This window comes from Bos grunniens, chromosome 3 (genome assembly GCF_055505025.1).
Source record: "Bos grunniens cultivar Pamir isolate PY7600 chromosome 3, Bosgru_T2T1.0, whole genome shotgun sequence".
In the NCBI taxonomy this organism is placed as follows: Eukaryota; Metazoa; Chordata; class Mammalia; order Artiodactyla; family Bovidae; genus Bos; species Bos grunniens.
In genome coordinates, this window is record NC_141167.1 from 100,901,261 (window position 1) to 100,914,146 (window position 12,886).

General features: G+C 39.9%; 1 protein-coding gene across 3 annotated transcripts in view; it reads right to left on the reverse strand.

Annotated features, from left to right (window-relative positions):
- OTUD7B (OTU deubiquitinase 7B) overlaps nucleotides 1–12,886 on the reverse strand; it is a 57,567-nt gene that overhangs the window by 12,449 nt on the left and 32,232 nt on the right. For 2 of the 3 annotated variants that reach the window (XM_086392364.1, XM_086392365.1), the window contains exons 2-6: nucleotides 12,630–12,779; nucleotides 8,506–8,694; nucleotides 6,385–6,612; nucleotides 4,925–5,026; nucleotides 2,387–2,514 (exon numbers count right to left, since the gene is read on the reverse strand). In XM_086392364.1, the coding sequence (XP_086248490.1) occupies nucleotides 2,387–2,514; nucleotides 4,925–5,026; nucleotides 6,385–6,612; nucleotides 8,506–8,694; nucleotides 12,630–12,714 (732 nt within the window). In that variant the 5' untranslated portion in view covers nucleotides 12,715–12,779. The remainder of the gene's footprint in view (nucleotides 1–2,386; nucleotides 2,515–4,924; nucleotides 5,027–6,384; nucleotides 6,613–8,505; nucleotides 8,695–12,629; nucleotides 12,780–12,886) is intronic. The other variant, XM_086392366.1, reaches the window with a different exon arrangement.

A 12,886-nucleotide genomic window follows, 5' to 3' on the forward strand; every position in this document is an offset into this window, starting at 1 on the left:
AGTTCAGTTCAGTCGCTCAGTCGTGTCTGATTCTTTGCGACCCCATGAACCACAGCACGCCAGGCCTCCCTGTCCATCACCAACTCCCAGAGTCCACCCATGTCAATTGTGTCGGTGATGCCATCCAACCATCTCATCCTCTGTCAGCCCCTTCTCCTCCTGCCCTCAATCTTTCCCAGCATCAGGGTCTTTTCAAATGGGTCAGCTCTCCGCATCATGTGGCCAAAGTATTGGAGTTTCAGCTTCAACATCAGTCCCTCCAATGAACACCCAGGACTGATCTCCTTTAGGGTAGACTAGTTGGATCTCCTTGCAGTCCAAGGGACTCTCAAGAGTCTTCTCCAACACCACAGTTCAAAAGCATCAATTCTTCTTCACTCAGCTTTCTTTATAGTCCAACTCTCACATCCATACATGACTACTGGAAAAACCATAGCCTTGACTAGATGGACCTTTGTTGGCAAAGTAATGTCTCTGCTTTTTAATATGTAGGTTGGTCATAACTTTCCTTCCAAGGAGCAAACATCTTTTAATTTCATGGCTGCAATAACCATCTGCAGTAATTCTGGAGCCCAGAAAAATAAAGTCAGCCACTGTTTCTACTGTTTCCCCATCTATTTGTCATGAAGTGATGGGACCAGATGCCATGATCTTAGTTTTCTAATGTTGAGCTTTAAGCCAACTTTTTCACTCTCTTCTCTCACTTTTATCAAAAGGCTCTTTAGTTCTTCTTCATTATCTGCCATAAGGGTGGTGTCATCTGCATATCTGAGGTTATTGTTATTTCTCCCGGCAATCTGGATTCCAGCTTGTGCTTCATCCAGCCCAGCATCTCTCATGAGGTACTCTGCTGCTGCTAAGTCGCTTCAGTTGTGTCCGACTCTGTGCGACCCCATAGACAGCAGCCCACCAGGCTCCTCCGTCCCTGGGATTCTCCAGGCAAGAACACTGGAGTGGGTTGCCATTTCCTTCTCCAGTGCATGAAAGTGAAAAGTGAAAGCGAAGTCGCTCAGTCGTGTCCGACTCTTAGCGACCTCATGGACTGCAGCCTGCCAGGCTTCTCCATCCATGGGATTTTCCAGGCAAGAGTACTGGCGTGGGTTGCCATTGCCTTTTCTGATGATGTACTCTGCATATAAGTTAAATAAGCAGGGTGACAATATACAGCCTTGGCATACCCCTTTTCCCATTTGGAACCAGTCTGTTTTTCCATGTCCATTTCTAACTGTTGCTTCCTGACCTGTATATAGGTTTCTTAAGCAGCAGGTCAGGTGGTCTGGTATTTCCATTTCTTGAAGAATTTTCCACAGTTTATTGTGATCCACACAGTCAGTCAAAGGCTTTGGCATAGTCAATAAAGCAGAAATAGATGTTTTTCTGGAACCCTCTTGCTTTTTCGATGATCCAGCAGATGTTGGCAATTTGATCTCTGGTTCCTCTGCCTTTTGTAAAACCAGCTTGAACATCTGGAAGTTCACGGTTCACATATTGCTGAAGCTTGGCTTGGGGAATTTTGAGCATTACTTTACTAGCAATTGTGTGGTAGTTTGAGCATTCTTTGGCATTACGTTTCTTTGGGATTAGAGGTTCAGGTATAGTGTGAATTCAACAGTGAAGAAGACAAACTCTAGGCTGGCTCTAGCTCAGACAAAAAAAAAAACTCCACAAAGTCCAACTCAGCTCACCAGAAAGGCAGGGGGTTTGGTGTCAATAAAGAATGCTGTTTACTTGGTCTTGACCCTGTGCATTCATTTCCCTCAGGAATCTTCTGGGGCAGACTGGCTGATCAAAGACCAGATTCTGATCTTAATATCATCCTAATTTTAACAATTGAGCTATTTTTGAGAAAGAAACATAAGACATTCTATTTCCATGTTTTAAATCTTCAGAACATAAAATTCTAATAATAATAAAACATTCAAACTCATGCTTTTACAGTTTTTTAACAAGTAAACTGAATTTACGAAAAACAAATGGTATATACGGCCCCAATTTTTTTTTACACATTTACATTAATAAGCGTTGAAAACATAAGTCCTTAAAAATTGGTCTAGGCTTATTATAAGTAAAATACCAAAACAACAAAAAAATCCTACAAGCTTGTTGTATTTCATTTTGCAAAAGACAGTCACTAAAGGCTTACTGAGTGCCTTATCAGGAAAAGCACAGCATTAGATACCTCGTCTACAGGTCCACACTTCCCCACACCAGTTCTCATAACTCTATCGGAAGGCATGTACCCTCTGGTGGTATCTGAATTTCAATAGGATTGTTAAGAGTAACACTGACCCAAGAGCACCTAAGTAGGAGACGCTTCCTATAGTGGGCACTGAGCAATCCCTTACGTAACTCTGGGAAACAAAGTGCTCCCACCCGGCTTCCTCACCTCTTTATTCTGCTGAGTTTGCTGCCACCTCCAGCGCCGTTTTAACGCTTCCTTCTCGGCTCCCTTATCCATCAGTGCATACAAAGCTTTCCGCAACACCAAGTCCCGATCGTGGAAACCCCACATCCCTATGGCAAGAAAAGATAATGGTTAAGACACCTTTTGTATTACTTCCCTGGTAGCTCAGTTGGTAAAGAGTCTGCCTGCAATGCGGGAGACCTGGGTTCAATCCCTGAGTCGGGAAGATCCCCTGGAAAAGGAAATGGCAAGCCACTCCAGCATTCTTGCCTGGAGAATTCCATGGACAGAAGAGCCTGGTGGGCTATAGTCCATGTGGTCATAAAGAGTCAGACACGATTGAGTGACTAACACTTTCACTTTCAAGACACCTTACCTTGACTCAACTCCACTTATTAATTATGATACACAGATTCTGGCATGAAGGATATCAGGCCTGAAGCCCCGGTTCAAAGAAACTCCTGCTATAATTCAGCAGAAAGGTAATCAGGAAAGAAAAGATGTTCCTACTGTAGAGGCTCAGAAACTTTTGAGAGCCTAAAAGCAGAGAATAGACCACATCCTACAAACTCCTGACAAGAAGACTTTTTTAAGTCTTTATTGAACTCCTTACAACATTGCTCCTGTTTTGTTTTGGTTTTTTGGCCATGATGCATGTGGGATCTTAGCTCCCCACCCAGGGATCAAACCTGTACCCACTGCATTGGGAGGAAGTCTTTAACCACTGGGCAAACAGGGAAGTCCCAGAAAGCCTTTACTCTTGATACCAAGTCTACCAAATTAAAATACAGAGTAGAAATTTGCTGGCAGTCCAGTGGTTAAGAACTCCATATTTTCACTGCCCCAGACTCTCATTGCTGAGAGCCTGGCTTCAATTCCTTGCTGGGGAACTAAAATCCTGTAAGCTACATGGCTCAGACAATTTTTTTTTAAAGCTAAAAAATAAATAAAACACAGAGTAGCAGCAGACAAGATGGGTCTGGCACATGGCAATCAGCATCAAAGTTTGAGGAATGGTTGGAAAATGGGGACTTTTTTTAAAAAACTAAGGCAAATAATATACTGAATTTTAAATAGACATAACAATTTAAAGTAAACAAGTCAATAATTAATATCTTTGTATGGTGACAGACAGTAACCAGACTTAACACAGTGATTATTTTGAAATATACAGAAATATTTGAATCACCACACTGTGTGCCAGGGTATAACAGTGTTATAGGTCAATTATGGAGAAGGCAGTGGCACCCCACTCCAGGACTCCTGACTGGAAAGTCCCATGGATGGAGCAGCCTGGTGGGCTGCAGTCCATGAGGTCGCTAAGAGTCGGACATGACTGAGTGACTTCACTTTCTCTTTCACTTTTCACTTTCATGTACTGGAGAAGGAAATGGCAACCCACTCCAGTGTTCTTGCCTGGAGAATCCCAGGGACGGGGGAGCCTGGTGGGCTGCTGTCTATGGGGTCGCACAGAGTCGGACATGACTGAAGTGACTTAGCAGCAGCAGCAGCATAGGGTCAATTATACTTCAAAAACAAACTCACAGAAAAAGACATCAGATTTGTGGTTACCAAGGGCAGGGGGTGGGAGCAGGGAGAACTGGATGAAGGTAGTTAAAAGGTACAAAGTTCCATATATACAAGACTAAGACTACTGAGCACTTAGGATGTAATGTACAACATGATACATATAATTAACACTGCTGTACATTATACATGAAAGTTAAGACAGTAAATCCTAGAAGTTATCATCATGAGGAAAAAATAATTTTTTTTTCTATTTCTTTAATTTTGTATGAGATGATGGATGTTCACTAAATTTACTGTAATCATCTCATAATGTATGCAGGTCAAATCACTATACTGTATATCTTAAAACATACAGTGCTGTATGTCAATTATATCAGTACAACTGGAAGTGAAAAAAAAAGAAAGAAAAATACATTATTCCAGATTAGACATACATAACCTAGAGGGCTGGGACAGGGTGGCAGGTGGGAGGGAGGTTCAAGAGGGAGGAGACATACATATACCTATGACTGATTCATGTTGATGTATGGCAGAAACCAATACAATATTGTAAAGCAATTATCCTCTAAGTAAAAATTAAAAAGGTACATTAAATAAAGGTTCATTAAAAATTAATATCAAAATAAACAAGTCTCATAGGGGTCTGATGAAAACATATCTTTTTTATATACCAAAAGAATGAATATTAAGTAGAATTATATATATACACAAACAGTATACTACTTGCTTTCTGCTATTCATTACTTTTAGGGGTCAATTCTCAGAGTGGGACTTGTGCTAAATCCCGTGCTCTCCATACAATTTCTCAACAAAAGTGAACAACCAGGACAAGGTTCTTTTATCTTCTCCTGCACCAGCACACACACATACATACACCTTGCTCTGAGCCATCACTTCTAAGATCAAGGTTGATTGGCTCAAGTCCTTCACATGAGATTTAACTATTGCTTCCTATCTGTGAGGGAATGAAGGGCCATTCTCATGACTCACCAAGAGAGGCTGCGTGCAGGAGGCAGTTTCCATCTCCAGTAGTTGCCAAAGGAAGGAGCCTTTGACAGGTGGGGTCCACACTCACCCACCAGTTCAAACGCCCTACAGAAACACGAGGAAAGGGAGATGAGCAGATTATCCATTAAGCTCTCTACTTTTTTACTTCTAATACAAGACTCCAAGCTTGCCTCTTCTAGAAAGCCTACCTAGAATCAAACCACCACTCTATTACTCTGTGTATCTTCTTCACTTATATCTGATTCATCAAAATCTGGTGAGTATAACTGGTTAGATTAGAGGTTCTTAAGTGGGGCCAATTTTGTCCCCAAAGGGACATATGGCAACATCCTGAAATGTTTGGTTGTCCCAAATGGTGAGCGGGATGTTACTGGCATCGAGTAAGTAGAGGCCAGGAAGGCTGCTAAACACAATACACAAGGCAGCTCACACAACAAAGAATAATCTGGTCTTAGATGTCAGTAGTGCTAAGACTGAACAACTCTGGGATGGATGATGGGGCCAAGGTCATAGACTGCAATAAAGATCAGCACAAATAGATCATCAGTAAAAGAAAATCAACCCAACACATATACTCCAAGTATCATGCAAGTATCATATATGACAGTAAGCAAGTCAGCATGCATGTGGTATGATTTTAAAGACATGAGCAATAAAATAAAGTACTTAAACACCTAAGAAAATGAGTCTCAGTTCTGTAGTCATCCTACAATTGTCGACCTGTTACTTACATAAAGAAAATATTGTATGAATGATGCTTAAAAATGTTCTTCAATTACTGAAAAGTCTACTGAAAGAAAAACTGGCCTATAATCATACCAGACAAATGACTAACTACTTAAAAATTATAAATAGATGTGCATGATTAGTATGGAAGGGTACAAAATGAAAAATAAGGGTTTCCTTTCCATGCCAACTCCCATCCCCCAGACCTGCCATGGGAGTTAATACCCGACTAGGTTTCCCAAAAATCCCAGCTGCCTCATCCATTATACCAACTAATTTTAACAATAATTTAAGACAAACATAATTGTAAAGGTAAATAAATCTTTGGGGAAAAGTTTATATAAATAAATGTGACTTAGTTAATCACCACTATGTATCATCTACAACATTGGTTCTTTCTGTTCACAAGGTGCTTCAGAGCCAATTATAATTCACTTGTATTTTTTTTTTATGTACTGATTTTTAGGTATTGATTCCTAGGCCTTTCACATGTGTATCCAGTTTCCCTTCCATCAAACAGGAAATTTCCAGAGCCAAGTGTTCTGTTTGTGTCCTTTCTTTAACTTGAAGAAGCGTAGCTCAGTACACGTCTCTCTGACTGACCACTGAGTTTGACTGCCATCAATCAGATCACAGGCTTAGACTGGAAGCTGCTGGTCAAGCCTGGCCCCTCGGCAGAGGGGTGGAGGTACAGCGGGAAGGACGCGCTCACTGACCTGCCTGCTCCAAGGCAACCAGCATGGACTGCTCGATGAGGTCTCTCTCTATGAAGCTGCGAAAGTCTTCATTGTACACAGTGAGATCTGGAAGCTGGAAGGCACAGATGGGCATTTCCAGGGGGTGCTCACTGCTCCCCCCACCCCCACCATTGGAGGAGACATGGGACCGGGCCAGGGAAACAATGCTGGAGCTGGCGTGGGAGATGCCCCTAGACAGGCGTTTTTCTGCAATGAGAAATGGAGTCACCTTAGAACATACAAAACCCACTCAAAGAACTTTCCATTCATGTGGTGATGGTTACCTCTTGACAAGGTTTCCACTCAGGGATAAACTGTAAGTCGAACTGGCTACCAAATTTCACGACCCTCTTTCTCATGCCAAATATAATTGTGAAATATAGAAAGTGGCATTTTCTCAGGCACTCACATTAGCACCAAATATACATTCCTCTTTCTAGCCTTTTCGGAATTTGCCTGAACTTCTTCTCCCCATGACACTGTCTTCTGCTTCCATTTCACAACATAATAGGGACCTATTCATTTGGCAACTTGGTCATTGTTTGATGAGAGGAAGAGGGAATAAGGGAAACAGAATTCCATTTGGCTATCAACAGACTGAGTCAAAAAATCTTGCTGATAATTTTCAGGGTCTTGGAGAATGTAGAAAAAGGATTTCCATTATAGAAAACTAATGACATATGTATACTTATAGCTGATTCACATTGTACAGCAAAACCCAACACAACATTGTAAAGCAATTATCCTCCAATTAAAAATAAACAAAAAAATTTTTAAATAAAATTTATTTATTTAAAAAATTAAACAAATTTTTTAAAAAAGAATTAATGACAAATCTTACACATTCAGGAACTTTCTTACCTACCATCAATAACATTTATTTACACAATTTACTACAATTTTTCTTGATATATTTATCAGGAATTTACAGTATAGTCAATTCTTACTTAACAGAGGAAGGCAGTAATATAGACAGTGCCCCCCCAAATTATGTAATCTGTTTTGAATACATGGCACTTATAATTCTCCAGCAGATATTCCATTGTGATCGTAACTTACTCAGTATAGTATTACAATTCATTTGCATGGCCTAAGTTATATAAAGACTATCAAAAGACCTAAAAATCATATTGAGTAGCAGATTTTAATCCAATATTTGCCAGGGATGATGCACAAAGTAAGTAAAGAGTCAGTCTAACACTATTCTATAGTGATGTTGTTTTTTAAGTTCTTTTTTAAGGTGTTTTAAAAGTACCACATGCCCATGTAAAAAATAAAAAATACTACCAAAAGGTTTCAAGTGTTAAAAAGAAATCTCCCTGTCATTCAAAATTCTTGATCCCCTCCCTAAAGGGGACTTTCTGTATCCTTGTACAATTTTTTTATGCACATAGATGTGCACATAGCTTTTATAATAATTTTTAAAACATAAACAGGGATATATTATACTGTTTTGCATCTTACCTTTCTCAGTAAAGAGATTTTTCTAAACAAGTTCCATCACATTCTACTTAATTCTTTCTAATGGCTGCAAAGTATTCCACGATATGGATGATTACCATTTATTTAACCACTCCTTTACTAATGGGTATTAAAAGTTGTTTTCAAGCTTTAACTTTCAAGCTTTACACTACCTGTCTGTCTACTTATGAATTATGTATGTATTTATTTAAAAGGATACACACACACACACACACACATACACATGATAAAATCTTCCCAGAAACAAAATTGCTGAGACAGAGTATACATGCATTAGAAAAATTTGACAGATAGTAATAAACATTAACAAAATGCCCTCCAAAAGAGTAGGTGATAGTGATCCTTTGAATTCTTTCTGTGTACTTTATCTTGACAATGAGATTGTTACCCTTCTTCTCTCTCATAGTATCTGAAGAAGGCTTTTAATCTGGACAGTACTCCAGATACAAACAATGAGGGGTTCCAGCAGCTGGAGGACTGAGTTCACCTCTGATTATTTGACTGGGGAGGTGGGAGAAGAAAGGAATCATTTCCAAAGAATCACGAAATTCTCTGGTTAGCAGCCATCTCACTTCCTTTCTATTTCATATACAGAAACGGCCCTCAGCACCCCAGTACCTTGAATGATGTCATCCTGCCGCTGTAGAATGGGCCGGGGAGGACGAGTAGACTCTCGATCAGAAAACCCTTTCTCAGGGGTCCTGGAGCCACCACTCCCTTCACTAAAGGGTTGGGGCAGGTTCCCAGCATGGACCTGACGTAGCTGCTCGAAATCACTGAGGGCGGCACTCACATCCCAATTCTTTCCTGTCAGGATACAAAACAAAAAGTGAATTGGGTGCTGAGAGTACAGGAAAATTGAGGAAAGACACAGAACCATCATTCTAAGCATCTTACCAAAACTAGCAAGCATATATTCATGTACACTCCAGTCTTCCTTTTCCTTCCCCTACTCTAATTTCCTTCAACACATTTCAGTCTGGAATACCACAACTTCTTTATTTATTTGCTGTTTGTTTTCTAAGAAAGCTCCATGAGCACAGAACACTGGTCTCTCTAAACTGAAAAGGCCCTTGGAGACCTAGTAATGTCATTTTACAGACAAAGGAAGTCTTAAGAAGTAGAGTTACTTGCCCAAAGTCACAGCTAGTTTGCACCAGGGCCTCAGCAGGACACAAGCCAGGTCTCCTAGTTCTGAGATCCAGAGAGTTCTGGGCCTAGATGTGCTCTGGGGTGTCCTAAGTCACCTGAAGTTGTACATAAAGTTATAGGTATGTGCATTTTTCTAAAGAAAGAGCTGATAGCTGCCATCAGGCTATCCAAGGGAATTGTTAATTCCCTCAAACTTAAGAATCACTACACTTTTTCCTTTGAAAGTTAACTCTGGTTGTAGTGTAAAGAACAAATTATAGAGGGGAGGGACTAACAGTAGACTCAAATGATAGATCTGCTACCACAGACTTTTTAAATTGCTTTCTCCAGTTAAACTAGCCAATAAATAACATGTTGCATAACTGTTCACACTTCCTTCTGCTCTGTTTCATTCGTCACCACCTTAATTCAATTCCTGTATCACCTAGTGCCCACCTCCAATCTATTCTGAAGGGTCCCATGAGATTAATCTCTCTATAGAACAATTCTGATCGTTTTAGTTCCATCATCAAATTTTTTTTTAGTGGCATACACCACTGCCTACGGAATAAAGCTAAGGCTCTTTTGTTTGACATTCAAGGCTTTCTATGACCTGGCCTACTTTTCTAATCTTTCCTCTGTGCTTCAAGCTCCCTGGCTATGAAAGTAGAGATGATTCCACATAGAGCTGTTATGAAGATTAAATTAATTGAAAGCACTTAAAACACAGCTTGGCATAGCTTGGCCACAGAAAGCATTATACATGTATTTACTGCCATTGCTGTTACGCTTCTTGTTGTAATTATAATTCTCCAGTTAAGCCGTATTAATCATCCATGCTGGATGAATTTACTTCTGAACCATCAGACTCACCATTTGCTCTAACTCCTTTTGCTCACTCTGCATCAGTCATACTGGCCTCTTTGCTGGTCCCAGAAACTTGCTAAGACTGCTCCCACTTACAGCCTTTCACCAACTAGTCCCTCTGTCTAGAAGGCTCTATCTCCATTATGTCTACACAGTCAATTCCTTAACTCCTTCAGGTATTTGCTCAAATGTCACACTCTTAATAACTTAATAAGGCCTACCCTGACTACCCAATTAAAAATCACAACCTGCCTCACTATTCGAGATCATTTTTTGTAGCACCTAACGCTTTATAATATAGTACTTTACAATTTACTTGGTTATCATGTTTATTGACTCTTATTCTAGAATGTAAAGGCCGAGATTTTTGTTTGTTTTGTTTTGTTCAAGCATCTAGAACTTGGCACATAATAGGTACTCAATAAATATCTGTTGGAGAATGGAGGACTTTTGTCCTGCACCAATGAATGAATAAATGATCTGTCTTGAGCACTGGATCATTATTTCCAACTGCCTGCTAAACTGCTTAAAATAAAAAACAAACAAACAAACAAAGAAAAAAAAACTGCTTAAAATCAAGTCCTCCTAACAGTCAATATGACTAAAACTGAATGTCCATCATCTTCCCTCCTAAAGCTTAATTCTTTTCCTTCTTCTGTATTCCCTGAATCAAGAATGGCATCTCAACCCCTCCAGGCCAGAAACTATAGTCGTTTTAGCTCTTCACCATTCCTCAGTCCCTACTTTTCCTCTTCCCTCACTCTTCAAGTCTCAGGGTTGTTTGTACCCCTAAAATCTCTCTCAAATCTATTCTTTCTTGTCCATTTTTATCATCACTGCCCCAATTCAAGTCCTCATATTGTCACCCGGTCTTTGGCCTCCCGGGAGGTGGCTCTCTGGTCTCTTTACTGCTAGTCCCTACCCCCTATAAATTGTTCTTTACACTATAACCGGAGTTAACTTTCAAAGGAAAAAGCGAGAGACAGGAAGAGACAGAAAATGAGGATCAGGTCCTTTGGTTCCCTTTCTAAATTACGTCTTAAATCCACCCACTTCTCACTTTGTTGTAATCCAAGTCACCATCATCACTCACCTGAACTATGACAATATTCTTAACTGACTTTACCACTTCATTTTTGGCCACCTTCCAGTCAGTTCCAGTATCTTTAATCAGTATCCTGTTCAAAGACTTAAATCCAGTCATTTCACTCCCCTGATCAAAATTCTTCACCAGCTTCCCACTGAACATACCCTGAAATGCACAACCCTTACCATAGCCTACAAAGGCTCTCTGTATCCCGCTTCCCACTTACCTAACCAGCTACCTACCACTTTCTTGTACTACTCTTCCTATCTCAATCAATATCAGTGCCAAACTCTTTCACTTTAGGGCCCCTGTATAAGCTACTTTGTCTTGCTATTCCTATGCACCCTTTTGGGTTCAGTTCACATGTCACTTCTTCAGAAAAAGCCTTTCTGTGCTCTATATCTAAATTAGGTTTCTCTCTTAAACTTCCACAGCACCCTCAACTTTTCTTTCATAGCATGAATGTGTGTGTACATGGATGTGTGTGCAACAGAGAGACAGCATGCAAACATTAACTTGTAACATACTTGTTAAGAGCCCAACTCTGAAACCAGATCACATAGGTTCAAACTCTCCTTCACTTCTTGGACCTCAGGTTTTTTAAAACTGGAATACTGGAAAAATAAAACCTATTTTGCAGAATGGTTGTTAGAATAAAATGTTTCAAGTAGCTCACACATCCTAAACACATAGAAGTGTTCAACACATGCTACAAGTGGAAGCGAAGGCATATGAGTTGAATCTAGAAGGATGAGAATTTCAGGAGAATAATGAACGAAGGGACACGCAGACTTACGAGACAATTTAATATGATCAGGAAAAGGTGACAAGTCAGGCCTGGCTGGAGCACAGGCACTGTGGCAAACAGTAGTAGGAGATGAAACTGCAAATGTAAATTAAAGGCAAAGCCATTTAAACCCTGATCTTCCATTTCTAAATCAACACTAGTCTCACAGGTAGCTAAGTAAATGTCAAACTGCCACACCTTACTAAGGACTGACAATCTAAAAAATTACCTGTGTATACTAAGAACTGGCCCATCCCCCAACATGTTTACCTAACTGTGTCATTTTTTTTTTTTCCTGTGTCATTATGTATTTTCATCACCAAAAAGCATCTGTTAACTATGACTCCAAACAAAGAATCCTGCTGAAATGATGCCAAGCCTAAATGATCTTAAAATTTAGAATATTCACACTTCCGTGTGTATATACAGATATAAGTAAACAAAAGCAGCAAAACGAAAACATTAAATTAATCCACTCTATACAGAATGATCCATATAAGTTAGGAAAGGAAAGAAAAAAACAAATATGGATGATCCCAAATATGAAAATCCAAGCCATTTATATATAAAAAGGAAGTCTTACAGACCTAAAATTATGCTTTTAGTGGACTAATCTCAAATTTCACTTGTATTACCTAAGCATAAATTGACAGTGGTGAAAACCTACCCAAAAATTCAAGGTGAAAAAGGAATTTTACATTTTAAAATTATGGGGGGGGTCACACACAAACTAGATTATTAGAAGTAACTTAAATGTAAGGCCTACCATACATGAAGTATCTTTCTGGTCACCTTACATTCCAAATTATCCTAACAATAAATAGCACGTTTTACTGTCTCTCTTCTCATTCTCCCCCAAAGACTCCTTACCTTCCAGAAGATCTCGGGCCAATCCTGGTTCTGCTCCTGTGGAACGGACAAAATCCGACAGGACAGCATCCATGTCCAGGGTCATGTGATCATTCAGTACTTTCAAGCAGCTGATGTAGGGAGGACATAGATCAAAAGTCAAGCCTCCACCTGAGGAGGAAATAAACACATAAGGCCTGACGCACAGTGGAATGGGATGATCACAGCCCAGTATCAGAAGCTTCCTAACCAAATGGGGAAACTATTCCAGCTCATTC